We start from the raw sequence: 18,267 nt of genomic DNA, 5'->3' as shown, positions 1-18,267 counted from the left end.
CAATGCATGTTAGGATACCTTTTCGGGGGAGTGAGCTCCAGGTCCAGGTTTCTGCGTAGAGTCTGAAGGAAGATGTGTCCTACTTGATAGTGAATATGCCGGTGATTTTGGCTTGATTTTATCAGGACTGGATGAGTCATACTGACCAGGACCGGGCAACATTGGTGGTGGTTGTGTTTTTCCTTTTCCTGAGATAGTATATGCTGGTGCAACTCCAATGGCAGGAGGAATGGAATATGAATTTGGAGCTAGAAAAAAATCAGGCATCTTTATTTTTTTTTTTACTTTTGTAAGCTTTCTTTATTTAAAAACAACAAATGACAGCATAATATATCGAAACGATAAACTTGACTTTTTTTTAAATTAATTGAAAAGAAATTCCCACAAACTAAGTTTTTGAAGGAAAAGTAAAGAACTCTGTTAAACCAAACACGAGGAGAAAAGAAATTGAATTGCCTATCAAGCGTAAAACTACCACAAATCACCATCAATAAATAAATGAAATCCAAGACGAACAGAAATTACAATAAATAACCGATTCAAATTCAAAGCAAGGAGAAATTTACATGAATAGGGCTGACTACCCCCCATGCCTTTAAGACTTTAAGGAATTTATTGGAATTAACGCATATTTTGTTTCAGTAAAGTGTAAATTATGTATCCATGCTTTTTTTTTTGGGGGGGGGGGGTTGTCAACCCTAGAGGCTTTCTTATATGATCTTATAATCAGATACGTTTGGGGAAAAGAGGGCATTGAGGGGGTGGGGGCTAGTTGCTCTCCATCACTTTTGACTCTTAAAACGGAACTAGAACATTCAATTTCCAATTAAATGAGCCTCCTCTAAAGTTTATACAATCATCCCTTCCATACAAACCTTATATGCCTTCGGGGCACAAATTACAACCCTTGCCCCCAGGCTCTGAGGGGTTGTTCCAATCCCGGAAACCTTGTAATATGATCTTTAGACTATTCTGAACAAAGTGGCTTTCTCAAAATTTCTATTGGATGCATTTGGGTAAAAGAGGGCGTGGGGGGGGGCTAATAACCCTCCGAACACTTGTGACTCTTACAAAGAATACTAGGACTTCTTATTTCCTATTGAATGAGCCACCTCTGTTTATACGGACCATCCCTTCCATAAAACCTTAAATGTTAACAATGGTCAACTAGTATAACCTATCGCCCTTACTCTCAGGGCCATTGGGGTTGTTATCTTCAAAGACATAATTACTGGACCTTTCAACTACACTGAACAAAATAGATATTTCAAAATTTTGATTTAATGTTTTTGGTGAAATTATTGGCGTGTGGGGGGCAGGGGAGGGGGGCTATTTGCCTTCTAATCACTTTCGACTGTTGAAAAGGGCACTAGCCTTTTCAGTTTTCAATCGAAGGAACCCATTTCGAAGTTTTTGCGACAACTCCTTCTATATGAAGTGCCGTGGTCTGAAAAAAAAAATAATAAAAAAAACATAGTGTCTACATCCTTCTTCACTTTTCTCTATGAACGGAAAGGTGCAATGGTGTTAGAAATGTTTTTTTTTTTATTCCAAAAACGAAATTCCACTCTAAATTAAGATCTCCATTTTAGTACGTCTGTTATTCCTTTGATAGAGTTTTTTAATGGATTAAGATCCCCCCCTCGCATTGTCTCTCCATTGCCTTGTATCTTTTAATCTCTAGCCAGACTTTCAGTTATGCTTCTCTAAGGTTATTGAACATTAAAACAGTCAATTGTTTTATTTTACTCTTCTTATCGTTTAATTTAACAAAGGACAAAAAAATTATGTCGATTGACTCTGTTCTATTATTTTTCTGTTCAAATAGATTTTTTATGGTGTTTTCTCTTGGATAGCAGGATTGTATATATATATATATATATATATATATATATATACATATATATATATATATATATATATATATATATATATATATATATATATATATATATATATATATATATATATATATATATATATATATATATATATATATATATATAAACTGATCAGGATGAGGCTCAGTCTCTCGTGATTTTGATTATCGTTGCATCACCACCAATGTGTGATATTTTACCTGGGATGTTATCAGGCTTCTCTATCTTCAATTTTGTACCAAAAGAATACGCGGGTGTATGTTCTCCAATGACTTTCTCTCCCTTTTCTGGGCAGTAAGTGCCCGGAGCAGGAGTAAGATCTTTCTTCGGGTCTTTTGGACGACCTGCGATAGTTGGAGCTGGATGTTCGTCCTTTCCTGGAAATGAAATGGAAAATTAACCAGAGTTGGGCTGCAAAATGCTTTGAGTCCTCTATACAAGTTAAAAAAAAGACAAATCAAAGGCAAAGAAAGAACCCTGGCCCTTAATGATTGGAAGTTTAAAAACGCATTACGAAAAGAAAGATCTGCCGAGTGAGGAAGAATCGCTATTTGAACCTAGTTCATTATTTCGATTAGTCTTAATTATAAATTTCGTCCCGAAAACAAATTTATGAGAACTTTTAAATGAAATTAAAGAGCGTCTTCAGCCAAGCAACATTTATCGTGAATACGTAGTCTGACGCCTTGAAATGCCACAACAAATTTTATTGATATTGATACAAATATTGTCAAAATGGGATGCCTCCCACCCGTCTTATATCTCTTTGCATGTAATCACATCAATTCGCTTGGCACTCAAAACACTTCTACAATCGGCTGCCACTTTCTTAGTATCTCGCTTAGTAATGCACTGTTTGTCCAAATATATTCCTACAAATGAGGAATTTTATGGGGTAAATCGCCACCGCAATGCTGATCTGAACGATAATTCGCGAACAGCTGGAAAATTGGGTACTAAATTGTAGTTAAGGTTCCAGGCACCCCCTCCGTAAAAAAAATCTACTTACTCGTCTTTTAAATGTCGGGGTAAAACTATGCTTTATTATTTAAGCGTTAGTAAAATCATCCTTCTTTTTGCACTGACTGCATATCAAGACTGTGTCAGTAGCTGCAACATAGTACAGAGCGAACAACAGCCCATGATAACCGAAATTCAGAATGAGTGTTCAATCTAGCTGTCTTGTTATATATGTTTCCCAATTGCCATGTTTGGAAATATTATAGGTTCTTTCAGATTCAGACAAATCGTAATTTGTAATCCTGAAATGAAATTTTTAAATACAAATCGTAATTTGTAATCCTGAAATGAAGTTTTTGAATATTTCTATAAGCAGACTGAAACTCTTGATATTTTACGTCAAATCTAAATAAAAGTTTCACCATTAAAATTTTTATTGTTGAACATAGGAAGTCGATTGGTAATCTTAGAATTTCCGCTCCACGATTTTTCAACTCTCTTTAAAGTTCATAAACAGTAAAAAATGTAGGTTCTTTTAACGGATCATATCTTACTTTAATCCAATTACTCTAACAAAGCGAGAGATTTAAAACCCCCTAAGAATTTTTTTCTAGGGAGAGGAGAGGGAATTCCTTCGCATTGCTGTTGGGATACTCCTCCTTATTGCCATGTCTGATCGAAATTGATACGGTTCGTCGATTTTTTATTTATCCCTTTGATTTGAAGAACCGTTCTGCCATCTTATGATTATCTGCTTGACTTTTTGCCTAAATGGTCAAATTTTGTCTACTAATTTGCCATGCCTGGTGTATGCCCAATAAATGGATAGAACTTTGATCAGCTATATTTTTAGTGTTCTTTATTATATTCCCAAGACTTTTTTTCATCAATTAACTCTTGAATAACAATGGACTGTGTTGAATTATGATCAACTACAAACGATGGATTGTAAACAGTTTTTTCTTCTTACAACAACTTGCTATATTCACAAATCTTCCTATTTTAAATAGTCTGGATTATGCTTTTTAAATCTTATTTCTGAATCTTAGTTTATTGGTGTGGATGGATTGTGGATATCAACATCAAGTTATTCTTGCTGAGTAACTGTCTCATTCCATATACCCGATGTTTCATGGGGAGGAAATGTCCTTAAGCCGTCACTTTATCTTATTTAATGTACCACCTACATGAGTAGGTGGTTTTGTATTTATGGAGTTTGATAGGCTAGAAGCTATAATTACTCCTGACTCTGTCTCGTTAGTACCATCTATGGTGAACGCTGACTAAAGCTCTTTAAGACTGTACAGTTGGTCGTTCATCAATATCTGAGATTTACAAGTTCTATGACATCTGAAGTCTTGCAAACTTATAATTGTCTATTTTGCTTGTCCTTTTTTGGTAATGAAAAATTAGTTCCGGTTGCAGATAACCACGCGCTGTGTATCTCACTTTAAATAAATTGTCCAGCGTGCATATTAGTCACAGCATTCAATCTCACCGTATTATTATTCATCATTTATACATTGACTGAAGTAGACGAATAGCTAGTGATCCAAACTCATATTTTCCATATAAATTGTAAGAGAGGTACGAAAATATCTCTAATGATAATTGTTTTTGTTTTTTATCTTAAGAATCGACAGGGAAAACACTCTAATTTAGAACCAGGCACATATACAAGTGGGACATTAGCCCGTGTCCCTTCCTCACGAAAAAATGGAGACTTATTAATAAGTTTTTGAAGGTTACGATTTGCTTGTTATCTGTTGTTTTTTTTTTCAAATTTGAAAACAGGCTCTAAGATTAATTATTTCCTAGAAAGTGTGCTGAGAGACCAATCAAAAGAAAGATTAATGATTTAAGGGTACTTGGTAGATTTTTACGGCACTTCGCGTTAGAAAATACTGTCCTAGGCCATCCACCTAATACGTTCTTAAATAAAATTAAATCTCTCATATTCTGAATTTCAAAGAGACTTAGTCCGTTTGCTACATAATACTTTCTTTAAGTAATCTCTTCTCTTAAATCAATTTTCAAAGGGATGCAAATATAATGACAATTGCACTTTTTGATAACTTATTTCGAAAATGTATGCCGTAAATACTTTCTCCGAAAATACTTTCTCCAGCCCATACGCTTGCTCTATTGTAGAAATTGTTACCACCTCAACATTTTGTTTTAAGAATAAGAGTGGGCATAAATTTGATCATGTAGGCACGTTTACGTGTTCCATTTCAAAAGAAAGGGGGGTAATGACACCCTTGACTATAACTAACGATAAGTACTGAATCTAAGCAAACTAATTTTATTTCTTAGCCAAGCCCATCCCCCCTTCAGAAACTCTAGATCTGCCAATATTTCAAAGGTGTAAATATAACAAAGAATGCACTTTTTGACCCCCCCCCCCTCTTCCCCTGGGTTTATATAAATTTGCGATACTGTATTTATGCAAATTAATTAGAAAAAGCTTACGGTACTGGAAAATTCCACGTCGCTTTGATAGATAAAGTAGAATTTTCTCCTCAAACGATTTAGAGTTGCTGACACTGAAGGACACGGTTTTGATACCTATTGTGTCCAAAAACGACTGGAACAAGCTTTTCTCACTGGACTCTACCATAGCCTCAAGAACTTAAGCTGTACAAGGCCGACTTGGGGTGGGCGATCTTGTGGTTCCTGCAGCACTACTTAATATATCCTACTGTAATGGTGTCAAATACTGAGGGGCCAGAAAGCAATCCACAAGTGATAACCTTTCAAATGTTGAAGGATCCGGATAAGCTGCTTTTTGGAAAAGAGTAATTTCAAAATGATAGCTCGTTACAAAATGCGTTTCCAACTTCACGACCATGCGTTCTTTTAGGATTGCAGCAACGGGCCATCACCGGCTCTAGTGTTACGAAAAAACTCAAGCCCTTCTAAGACTATATGTTCTCGACTGCCAGTTGAATATAAAAAAACACTTATCAGTACGGTGGCATTGTGCATGTGAGAAAGTTCGGTAATAGCAGCTTCTAGTAAAGTCCAGCCATTAAAGATAAGCCGGAGACTTAATGGAATCGTTGCATTCATCGGATAATAATAAAAAAAAACGATATCCAGGCTCCCTACGTTTTTGTAAACTCAATCATTTCCAATCTGCTATTCCATCGCACCTTCATATCAATAGGGATACGAAAACGAAGGGCTCTCTCTTTGCAACATAATTTAAAGGTACCACTCTGGACAGTGAAAACTTTTCGTTTTTTATATAATTTTCGCAGTTTTATCACTGTTAGAGCAAGTGTAACGTGTCTTCGAATAGCCTGTGTTGCAACCTCGTTTTTCTGACTGACTCCCAGCTCCTCACTCTTCATCAGCAAACTTATCTTCACCTCCAGAGTCTTCAGACTCACAAAAGCCGTCTGAATCTTTTTCACCTGTTGGCTTGCCATCTTTGACTTCATCATAGGATTCCAAATAATCGTCTTCTAGGATGTCATTGGCTAAGTTTCCAGGTGACCAAAATCCAAGAGCACGTGTCACAGATAAATGAATACAACGTGCAAAACATGAAATCCAGAAAAGTGCTTATGGCCTACAGGCTTTGGTGACATTGTTTCCAGAAGCATTTCCCTTCTGCTTAACTAGTTGGTTTTCCTGACAGCAACGCTTATTTGATGATGGATGGTTCCATGGGATGGTGCTTTCAAGCCCCCTGTTGTTTATCAAGCTGGTACGTATCTGGCTTGTCAGACACAAAAAGTGACAATTTGTCCTTAAACAGTGTTTTACAGCAGAACATGTGCAGAGTAGCTTGTTTTGATGGATTGGACATGAGAATGATCGTATGCCTGCTATTCTTGTTCCAGATTTAACTATTTCATTGCCCGCTGTGTTACTTACTTTGCTATGTGGAGCCTTTAATAGGGAATCAGTTCAATTCAGTTCTTTTTTTATTTACACTCAATTACCAAAAACATACACAACTCTCCCATGAAGGGCACAACCGTGTCCTGTGCGGGAGCGCATGACATTTATTAAACAAATCATCAACAATAATACACATCTACCCCACCCACCATACCCCACCCCTATCAACTAATAATAATCTATATATATATATAAATAAGTTGTCTGTCTGTGGATCTGTGGATCAGATGACGTCATGTTTCTGTGTCGGCTGACGTCATGAAATTAGTTGTCGTCATTTTTGCTTTGACGGTGACGTCATTAACGGTATTTAAGACATTTGTTCACGGAAAAATGTTTAATTGTAAAATGACTGAAGAACCTATTGGGTTCGGGATTTTGACTTGGATAAGGTCATCAATGCCTACCAGATTTAAGTTAAAAAAACAAAGGTTCGTCGATATGTACTTCATAGTGACGCTGAAAAATAAAGAAGAAAAAGAAAACTGAAAAAAGAAAAAAGGTAAAAAACTAAAAAAAAACTAAAAAGAAAAAACACTCAAAGAGAAATTACAGACCGGGAAACAAATGACGACCGAGACAGAGGGAATATAAGTGACGACCGGGAACCTCAAAGAGAAATTACACACTGGGACACCCAGACACAAATCACGACCGGGACACAGGGACTATAAATGACGACCGGGACACAGGGACACAACTACAACGGGGACGCCGGGGGCACAGGCGGGATATATAAATGACGACCGGGACACAGGGATTGTTCGAATAGAAATTACAGACCGGGACACAAATGACGACCGGGACACAGGGAATATAAATGACGACCGGGACACTCAAAGAGAAATTACAAACTGGGACACCGGGACACAAATGACGACCGGGACACAGGGAATATAAATGACGACCAGGACACAGGGACACATCATTAGAATAATGAGGTATAGATCTGAATACGGATTGTTTTTCCCATGGACAATTATATGTTGCATGTTCAAGAGTCAGTAAACCTGACAATCTATTTATATGCACAGACAATGGGACAGCGAAGAATGTTGTATATTAGCATGTTTTACGTAGTTAAAAACATATATTTATATCTATCTCTATTCACAGGTGGGACACAGGGACACAACTACAATGGCGCGTAACTAATATGGCGCGTAACGACTTACGCGCGCGGGGGGGCTTGGGGGGCGCGAAACACCCCACCAACTAGGTGTTGGGGTGGCGCTCGCGCCACCCCAACAGCTAGTAATCTATAAATATTTATTAAAATACTGGGTTTGTACTCAAATTATAATTTTGAGTTGGTTGGGATTTGTTTTTGCTGCACCAGCGGCATGTATATTATCTTTGTGTATATCAAACATTAGCGTTTAGAGACGCTCTGCAGAAGTTGCACCTGATATTGTCTTTGCTTCCTTTTTCCTATAGGATACCTTCGTGGTTCGTAAAGCTAGCCTCGTGGTTTTGCTTGGAACATCCAAATCATTAGAACATGACGTCATGCTTTTCTTAAAACAAAGGTTGATTTTTTAATTTTCCACAAAATTAGAAGCTCCTTCCCGTAGCCTATCATTTTGAAAATTCCACCTCCTCCAAAATATCTGACCTCTTTCACCTCAGTCATGTAACTAGGGGGAAAGGGGCAAATTGCCCCCTGAACGGTTTTATTGGCACATCGAGCCAAGAAAATCTGTCCGCAAATAAAGGCAAAATTACAGATCCCGATTACTGTTCCCTAAAAATTTACACCCTTTGTAGCACATTATTAATTTTTAACGGGGATTTGCTTGTCTATAATAGGCATCTAAGAGACAGATACAAGAAATAATACACTTCTTAGTGACATTTTTTTTTATTTCTTGTGCTGTGTGCCAAAACATACCATGTTCACCTGACGATTGGTATCCTACTGAAGGAAAAAAGTGTATGAACATTCTACAGAACTTCCTAAAAATCATTACAGGGCCTTCCTGAAAACCAGCTAGTTACGCCACTGTTTCAGCTCTAGGCTGTTCCTTGAAAGGGTTACCATTGGTTTTATTTAGAGATGGTCTTATTAACACAAGAAAAGGTATTTGGCTATGTTGTTATGTTGATAGAAAAGAGATTTGCCAGCAAAAACATACATTTCTACTAGGAAAGACTTCAATACATTTACATTCCTCTCTAACTAAGCATTTAAGAAAACGCGCAATTAATAACCAGAATGAGTTAATAACCGGAAAAAATCGTAAGTAATAACCGGTTAGTATGGTAACCATAGCAAGCCATCGTTATTTAGCAGCATAAATTCCATACAAACACTTAGATAAAAGTTCTCCCGGTTAAAGGTGCAGATTACTTCCCCCCGTAGTATAGGATGCCAAGGCTCTACCAATAGAACCAGGATATACAATAAGAAGTCATTTGTTTGTATCCTGATTCTACTGTACAGTATCTGTGCAAATTTGCTGTCCAATTGACTGAATAATATACAATAAGAAATAAGTTGTTCTAGTGGAACTAAACTACGCCTTTACTGTTCTCCCATTTACACACACGGTTTCAAGGTCCTGTCTGCAAAAATGTGGAATTTCGTATTTTTGGCCAGAAGAAAGATCACGGACGTGTGTTTATTTTTTTGTTGTTTTTTTTTCTTCCCAGGGGTGATCGTATCGACCCAGTGATCCTAGAATATCGCGAAAGGGCTTTTTCGAACGGAAATTAAAAACTTTAGTGCCCTTTTGAAGTGACCAAAACAATTGGAGGGCAACTGTTCAGCATAGTCGAAAAATCTAATAAATATGTCTTTGAGGATGAGTTAATCCTCCAGTCCCCGGGGGAAGGGTTGCAAGTTGTGACATTGCCCATTGTTTACATATAGTATTTGTTATTGGGAAGTATACAGACATTTTCAGAGGTAATTTTTTTCTGGTGGTAGTTCAGGGGGAGAAGGTCACGTTGGGGGATCTTTTAATTGAAGAATTTTTCCATTCAGGGGGTGCCGGATTTTCCAGCATTATTTAAAAAACTATCAGAAATTAAATAAAAACACGTTTTTTCAACTAAAGTAAGGAACAATATGAAAAACTTAAAATAAAAAGAAATTATTATGCATACGAGGGGGTTCGCCTTCTCGTCAATATCTCGCTTTTTACGCTAAAGATTTTTTGGTACTTTCAAAAGAGCCATTTATCCTAATTAAACCCTTTGTGATTTAAGGGACATACTTAAAGAATTGGAACAAAATTCGAACTTTAGTGTAAAGAGCGAGGCATTGACGAGGAGGCAAACCCCATCAAGTACGTAATAATTTCTGTTCGTTTAAAGTTTTTATGTTGCTCCTTACTTTCCGTTGAAAAAACTTGTTTTTTTTCAATATTTAATTTTTTGTATGAACAGAAATAGAAACAGAGCCCATGCTTATTCAAGCATTGCAGTAGCTGAAGAAAGAAAAATATATTGTTGTTTTTTTTTGGCATTATCCATACGTAAAATGTTTTTTTTTTAATGATAAAATTGGTATTAGACACTTGATGTTAAAGAATTTTTCTATGTTCTACGTTGAAAAAAAAAATCCTAGAGGTGAAATCCCCCTCACTTCCCTTACCTTTGTATGCGTAAGAGAATTCGTGGGTCTTTAAATACTATATCCAAATATATAGAAGTAAAATTGAACATTCATGCGGTCAAACTCAGTGCAGATTCGAAAATATGGATAATTAGAAATTCAATTCCAAATTTCATAGCAAGCCCTTTGAAACAGAAAATAATTATATTTTTTGTTGGCCTTGCGTGTACGACTTGTACATTTCCCGTGATTCTCTGAAAGCAAAGTTCATCTAGTCAATCAAGACACTTCAAGGTAAATAATCTTCAACTAAAATGCACCTTTAACCCAACAAATAATTTGACTTGCTCAGGCAAGTGAGTTTCAGAATAATATCTCAGAGACCTTTGCCATTTTTCTTTTTTGTGGCAGTCTATGTTTTCTTAATCAACCGTATAAGACAATCTGCTCATGACCGGTCATGTCGAGCTACTGCCAATTTTATTTATTATATTTCTATATAACAGTGGCGGTCTTTCTTTTTTGTGGCAGTCTATTACGTTCTCTTAATCACCCGTAAAAGACGATCTGCTCATCTATCTATATAAAAATAAGTTGTCTGTGGGTCTGTCGAGTGACGTCATGTCATCATGTCGTCATGAAGTTAGTTGTCGTCATGTTTGTTATGACGATGACGTCATTAAAGGTATTTAAGAAAATCGTTCAAAGACAAATTTTTAATTGTAAGAAGATCGTGGACGGAAAAATGTTTAATTGTAAAATGACTGAAGAACCTACAATGGCAACAGCCGAGGAAGCTGCTCAAAAAGTCTATGCCAAAAAACTTGCGGCTGATAGAGAAACTAAGAAAAGAAAGCGTGCCAAGGAATCACAAGAACATAAAAGTAAGTTGTCTGTCTGTCTGTCTGTCTGTCGAGTGAAGTCATGTTTGTGTGTCGACTGACGTCATGTTTGTCAACTGATGAAATTACAGACCGGGACACAAATGACGACCGGTACACCGGGAACATAAATGACGACCGGGACACTCAAAGAGAAATTACAGACTGGGACACCGGGACACAAATCACGACTGGGACACAGGGAATATAAATGACGACCGAGACACTGGGACACAACTACAACGGGGACGCCGGGGGTACAGGGAGGATATATAAATGACGACCGGGACACAGGGATTGTTCGAAGAGAAATTACAGACCGGGATACCGGGACACAAATGACGACTGGGACACAGGGAATATAAATGACGACCGGGACACTCAAAGAGAAATTACAAACTGGGACACCAGGACACAGGAAATATAAATGACGACCGGGACACAGGGACACAACTACAACGGAGACGCTGGGGGGCACAGGGGGATATATAAATGACGACGGGGACACAGGTAATGTTCGATTAGCAATCACCGTCAACAAAGCTCAAGGGCAATCATTAGAATAATGAGGTATAGATCTGAATACGGATTGTTTTTCCCATGGACAATTATATGTTGCATGTTCAAGAGTCACTAAACCTGACAATCTATTTATATGCACAGACAATGGGACAGTGAAGAATGTTGTATATTCGCAAGTTTTACGTAGTTAAAAACATATGTATATATCTATCTCTATTCACAGATGGGACACAGGGACACAACTACAATGGCGCGTAACTAATATGGCGCGTAACGACTTACGCGCGCGGGGGGGGGGGGCGAAGCGCCACCCCAACAGCTAGTGACTGATAAAATCGAGCTACTGCCAATTTTCTTTATTATATTTCCAAAATATTTGCAAATTGTTTATATATAGTGGCCACTGAATTATTTTTTTTTTAACTAGTTTATGAATTCACCTTATGTATCGGAATAGTTTTTTGTTAAATTTAAGTAAATTCTATTTGTTCTTTACGTCTTCTTATTTTATGCGGGCCAGCCGAACATTCTTCGAGTTCTCGTCTAAACTGGCTTGTAAATTGCATAAATTAATTTGGTCTTGAATGGGCCCTACTTAGTACCCAAACTTAAAATAGCGAGAATTTATGGTTTTTATTGCCTAAAACTCGTGGGACAACGATGAAAGGTCTTTTGTTATGGAATTCGTTAAGTGTTATTTGCTGCTCAAGCTATGACGAACTTCAGTCTTTCTAACATATTGGAATTCTTAAAGTGAAATTTTTAGTTAAATTTCCAATAAAAAAGCTTTTCAGCTTTAAACCTTTCAAAAACAAAATAATTAAATTTTCTTTTTATGTCAACACATTCATGCTCAAAAGAAATGCAATATCCTATTAAAGATTGTTTCATAAACGGGAATACGTTCTTGGTTTTATTTTTATCAACAGTAATTTGTTCTATAGTAAAAAATAACAACTTATTCCTTTCTTTATTCTATAGCCTATAAGAGTTTTTTTTTTTCAATATTAGTTCTTACCTACTGCTAGACTTGCGATGCTTACCTTTGTAGGTGAGCTTTGTAACATTATATTGACCAGGTCCAGGACCGGGTGACTCGAGCTTGTCTTCTGGTTTTGAACCAAAACTAAATGCTGGGGCTTTCTTAATTGTTGATTCCTGTATATTAATACCTGTAAGAATAAGAAGTAATACCTTAGATAGACGGTCTTGCTGAATATATCCTGATATTTTTCGTTAAGTGTACAATGTTTTGTAAATGGATATGACACCGAAATTACTAGGAAGTTTTCTAAAATGCCTTTTCTTTTAAGTAAGCCTAAGACATGACGAACATTTATATCAAATTAACAGAAAACAATCTTAATGAAGCTCAAGGAAAGGATCTTATTTGCGGTTTTATTGACATTTGGGCATACGCTTCTAATGGTTTGGTGCCTGCCCATGAACAAGTAATTACAAGCTACATGTGTATATAGCGTATCGTATAGCAGTTCCGAAGAAAAATTGCAGAAATAACTCAGAAAATAAATAAATATTTTCGAAGAAAAATTTGACTGTAAAATAAGTCAGACTCTATTTCTTAATAAGTTGGCAACTTCGTTGTGAAGGTATTTCATCGAACCCAAACTACGGCGGCAAACACAATCTGGGTTTTTATGGCACTTGGTATTAACCAAGTGACATATAGCGATCGCAAATTCTGTCGGTCTGTCTGTCCCGGTTTCGCTACTTTAGGCACTTCCAGGTAAGCTAGGACGAGGAAATTTGGCAGGCGTTTTCCCGATTTGACCATCTGGGGGGGGATTGGGGGGCCGGTTATTTCGGAAAAAATAGAAAAAAATGAAATATTTTTAACTTACGAACGGGTGATGGGATCTTAATGAAATTTGATATTTGGAATGAGATATCGTGTCTCAGAGCTCTTATTTCAAATCCCGACCAGATCCGATAACATTGGGGGGAGTTGGAGGGGGGAACCTAAAATCTTGGAAAGCACTTAGAGTGGAGAGATCGGGATGAAACTTGGTGGAAAAAATAAGCACAAGTCCTAGATACGTGATTGACATAACCGGAATGGATCCGCTCTGTTTGGGGGGTTGGAGGGGGGAGGTTTAATTCTGAAAAATTAGAAAAATGAGGTATTTTTAACTTACGAAGGAATTATCGGATCTTAATGAAATTTGAAGTTTGGAAGGATATTGTGTCTCAGAGCTCTTTTTTAAATCCCGACCAGATCCGGTGACATTGGGGGAGTTGGGGGAAACCTAAAATCTTGGAAAACGCTTAGAGTGGAGTGATCGGGACGAAACTTGGTGGGAAAAATAATCACAAGTCCGAGATATGTGATTGACATAACCGGAACGGATCCACTCTTTTTGGGGGAGTTGGGGGGGGGGGTTAGGGTTAATTCTGAAAAATTAGAAAAAATGAGGTATCTTAGCTTTCGAAGGAGTGACCGGATCTGAATGAAATTTAATGTTTGGAAGGATATAGTGTCTCAGAGCTCTTATTTTAAATCCCGACCGGATCCGGTGACATTGGAGTGGGGGGAGTTCAGGGGGGATCTAAAATCTTGGAAAACGCTTAGAGTGGAGGGATAGGGATGAAACTTGGTGATAAAAATAAACTTAAGTCCTAGATACGTGATTGAACTAACCGGAACGGATCCGCTCTCTTTGGGGGAGTTGGGGGAGGAGAGTTATTTCTGAAAAATAAAAAAAACGAGGTTTTTTAAACTTACGAAGGAGTGATCGGATCTAAATAAAATTTGCTGTTTAGAAGGATATCTTGTCTCAGAGCTCTTATCTTAGATCCCGACCGGATCCGGTGAAGGGGAGGTTGGGGGGAAGGAACGCTTAGAAAAATCTTAGAAAACGCTTAGAGTGGAGGGATCGGGATGAAACTTGGTGGGAAAAATAAGCACAAGTCCTAGATACGGGATTGACATAAACCGGAACGGATCCGCTCTCTTTGGGGGAGTTGGGGGAAAGGGTTAGTTCTAAAAAGTTAGAAAAAATGAGGTATTTTTGACTTACGAAAGAGTGATCGTATGTTAATGAAATTTCATATTTAGAAGGATCCCGAAACTCAGATCTCTTATTTTAAATCCCGCCCGGATCCAGTGTCATTAGAGGGGGGATTGGAAATCTTGGAAAACATTGAAGCGGAGAGATCAGGATGAAACTTGGTGAAAAGAATAAGCACAAGTGCAGGATAGGTGACTGACATAATCGGACCGGATCCGCTCTCTTTGGTGGAGTTGGAGGGGGGAGTAATTCGGAAAAATTAGAAAAAATGAGGTATTTGTAACTTCGAACGGGTGATCAGACCTAAATGAAATTTGATATCTAGAAGGATCTTGTGCTTTAAAACTCTCAATTTAAATCTCGACCAGATCAGGTGACATTGAAGGGAGTTAGAGGGGGACACCGGAATTCTTGGAAAACGTGAAAATCGAGGTATCTTACGAATGGGAGATCGGATCTTAATGAAACTTGATACAAGAAGAATCTCATGTCTCAGATGCTCCATTTTCAATTTGAATCGGATCCGGGGACATAGAAGGTTGGAGAGGGGAAACAGAAATCTTGGAAACTGGAAATCTTGGAAAACCCTTAGAGTGGAGAAACCGGGATGAAACTTGATGGGAAGAATAAGCATAAGTTATAGATACGAGATTGGCATAATTGGTACGGACCCGTTCTCTTTGAGGGAGTTGGGGGTTGTTAATTTGGAAAAATCAGAATAATTGAGGTATTTTTAACTTGAGAACGGGTGACCGGATCTTGATCAAATTTGATATTTAGAAGGAACTCATGTTTCAGAGCTCTTGTTTCTAATCAAGATCAGATCTTTTGACATTGGGGGGAGTTGGAGGGAGAAACCGGAAATCTTGGAAAACGCTTATAAATGTCGTAGATACGTGATTGACATAACCGGACTGGATCCGCTCTCTTTGGTGGAGTTAGGTGGTGGGGTTCAGTGCTTTGGCGAGTTTGGTGCTTCTGGACGTGCTAGGACGATGAAAATTGGTAGGCGTGTCAGCGAGCTGCACATATTGACTTGATAAAGTCGTTTTCCCCAATTCGACCATCTGGGGGGCTGAAGGGAGAGGAAAAATTAGAAAAACCGAGGTATTTTTAACTTACAAGTGGGTGATCGGATCTTAATGAAGTTTAATATTTAGAAGGACCTCGTGACTCAGAGCTCTTATTTTAAATCCCGACCGGTATTAAGCCTCTGATTTTCCTTTTAAAATAATCTATTGATTCTTAGAATTTTGCTAGAGCTCATACCATATGAGCACTTGGCTCTTCCGACCTCGTCACAAGTGCCATATAAGCTCTTAGCTCTTGTTAGTAATAGCGTTTTAACATTAGTCTCAGTCCCATTCTATCTCCAGCAATAGCATTGAATGGGAATTTGGTGAGTCATCTTAATTCTCTCTGTGTACCAGACTTATAATAGTAATAAAATTTTCATTTAGAACATCGAGCTACATTCTCACAATTACTATTATATTTTATGAATGTTACCGATTATAACTGATAACTGTAAAATACTGGGAAAATAACCAAATTGGACGAGCTTCATTTCATATGCACCAAATCACAAAACAGAACCTAAAATGGGACATGACATTTCATGGGCAGGCTGAAACTTCCAATCAGGATGTGTGGTCTTCTTAGTACCGTCTAGCGTACAAACTTCCCAAGAAAAGAAAAAATGAACAGATTGGAAGTTAAAATTCAGGAGTTTCTTCACCTCCAATGTCACCTACTAGGTATCAGTGCATACTTTGCCAAAAAACGAAAGTGTCACATTTTTTTACGAAATTCCGATGATATGTATTTCCGATTCATTTTTTATTATTCATTATTGTTGGAATGCAGGATGTTGATAAAACAAATCTCTGTTGGTGTACTATACTATTAGAATGTTTATTAATTCTAATTTTTTCAAGCGTTAAATGATAAAATAAGGGAATATTGCAAAATTGTATAATGCGGTATCGGAAATGAAAAACATTCATGCTCAATGTTGCTCATCTACGTGTTGTCCTTGGTTTGATTATTCTTTGTCGAGCTATATGCGTACAGCGATAGGCAACACTCCCGGCAATTTATAATTATAATATATATTACAAATCTATTCCGCCTTAATGTGTACCATATTATTCAAGGGTGTATGAAACGTATAATACACGAAATTGAGATCCCAATGGGGGTCCGTTTTGAGATAGGGGTTAACCTATATGGTCAATCTCAATTTGGGCTCGACATTGTGATTTGCAAACATGATTTCCGCATTTGACAATTTATGCCAATTTAAGGCTTTGAAATTGGAATACACAGTACAAATGAGATCGACTCCACAATCCTTGTTAAATATTGAGGGTATTCGATGTGGCAACTTAAAAATGAGCCCCTGTGAAACTGGTTACTAAAAGAATTGTAACCGTTGGCGCTGTTGGTTTTTACTTCTATTTCTGTTTTTGTCTAGCCTTTTTCTGTTTCTGTTTTTTCAAAAACAAAACCGAAAGGAGAAACAGGTCACCTGTTTTCGACGAACCTTTTTCTGTTCTGTTCTGTTTTTTTTTTTTTTTCATCTGTTTTTTTTTTCGTTTCTGTTTTTCTGAAAAACATAAACAGTGCCGAGGCTTAGTTCGTATCGAATGTTTCCTAGATCCGCAACAAGAGCAAAATGTTGCACTTCCTATAGAATAACTATTAAGATTTACTGTCTATCGCCGCGACTCAATCATGTCGCTCCCTGTGCCCTACTCATATAGTTTCCTGCGTCGCTTATGCCTCTTCTAATCAGAAGTAAAAATTCTTGACATTTCTAGGGCCGTGGAGGATAAAATATGTACTATTGCATAAAATAGCGCTTATTGCGAAAACTCCCACTGCTTTCATGAAGTTTTGGCCTACTGGACTTTCCCTGAATATTGTTCCTTTTCTACTTGTGTCTCCTCGTTTGATTTCCACCTGTTTTTTTTTATTTTATCCAAATTTTAGAATTAGCTAAGGAAAAAATCGTATGAAAATCAATAAGTGTGAGATAAAGTGAAAAACGGCTAATGGCTTTTCTAATTATAGTTGCGGGAACACTTGGTATCGCTTGGCTAGTTAGTCCAAGGATACTGAATCTAAATAGAGACCAAAGCTTGGATTTTTGGACGTTTTCTATCTTTTTTTACATGAGACAATATCTTATGTGTCGGGTGTTTCTTCAGGTGTAAAACCAAAACGTATAAATTATGCAACTGAAAGAAAGGAAAATAGAGTGTCGCGAATTGACCGAGGCTAGAGCCACTTTTTACACGCTTTTATGTCTTCTTGTAAGGAAGAACTCCTTGAAAATTAGCTTTTTTGTATATATGTTTGAAAATATTGGATGCCTCTGTAATTACTGTGTCTACTTCGATAAAAGTTGAGCAAATAATAATCAAATATCAGACCTAAGAAAGGAGCCAAGATTCTTCTTAACTCTTTTAGTCAAAGTTATGTTGGTAGTTATACGGTAGCTAAAAACAATTTAAAGATCA

The 18,267-nt window shown here is 37.3% G+C and overlaps 2 protein-coding genes across 6 annotated transcripts in view; one reads left to right on the top strand and one right to left on the bottom strand.

The window, feature by feature from the left end:
* Positions 1-18,267, top strand: part of LOC136041790 (17S U2 SnRNP complex component HTATSF1-like) — a 109,877-nt gene that overhangs the window by 10,452 nt on the left and 81,158 nt on the right. The gene's annotated exons all lie outside the window — the stretch shown is intronic.
* The window catches only part of LOC136041809 (ciliary microtubule associated protein 1A-like), a 30,892-nt gene that overhangs the window by 4,146 nt on the left and 8,479 nt on the right, over positions 1-18,267 (bottom strand). For all 3 annotated transcript variants that reach the window (XM_065726575.1, XM_065726584.1, XM_065726595.1), the window contains 3 exons: positions 12,758-12,886; positions 2,081-2,257; positions 19-248 (listed from right to left, as the gene is read on the bottom strand). In XM_065726575.1, coding sequence (XP_065582647.1) covers positions 19-248; positions 2,081-2,257; positions 12,758-12,886 — 536 coding nt within the window. The remainder of the gene's footprint in view (positions 1-18; positions 249-2,080; positions 2,258-12,757; positions 12,887-18,267) is intronic.

The sequence above is a fragment of the Artemia franciscana genome, chromosome 2, assembly GCF_032884065.1.
Source record: "Artemia franciscana chromosome 2, ASM3288406v1, whole genome shotgun sequence".
Lineage (NCBI taxonomy): Eukaryota > Metazoa > Arthropoda > Branchiopoda > Anostraca > Artemiidae > Artemia > Artemia franciscana.
Note: the sequence above shows the minus strand (reverse complement) of the source record. Positions and strands in the feature narration are given on the sequence as shown.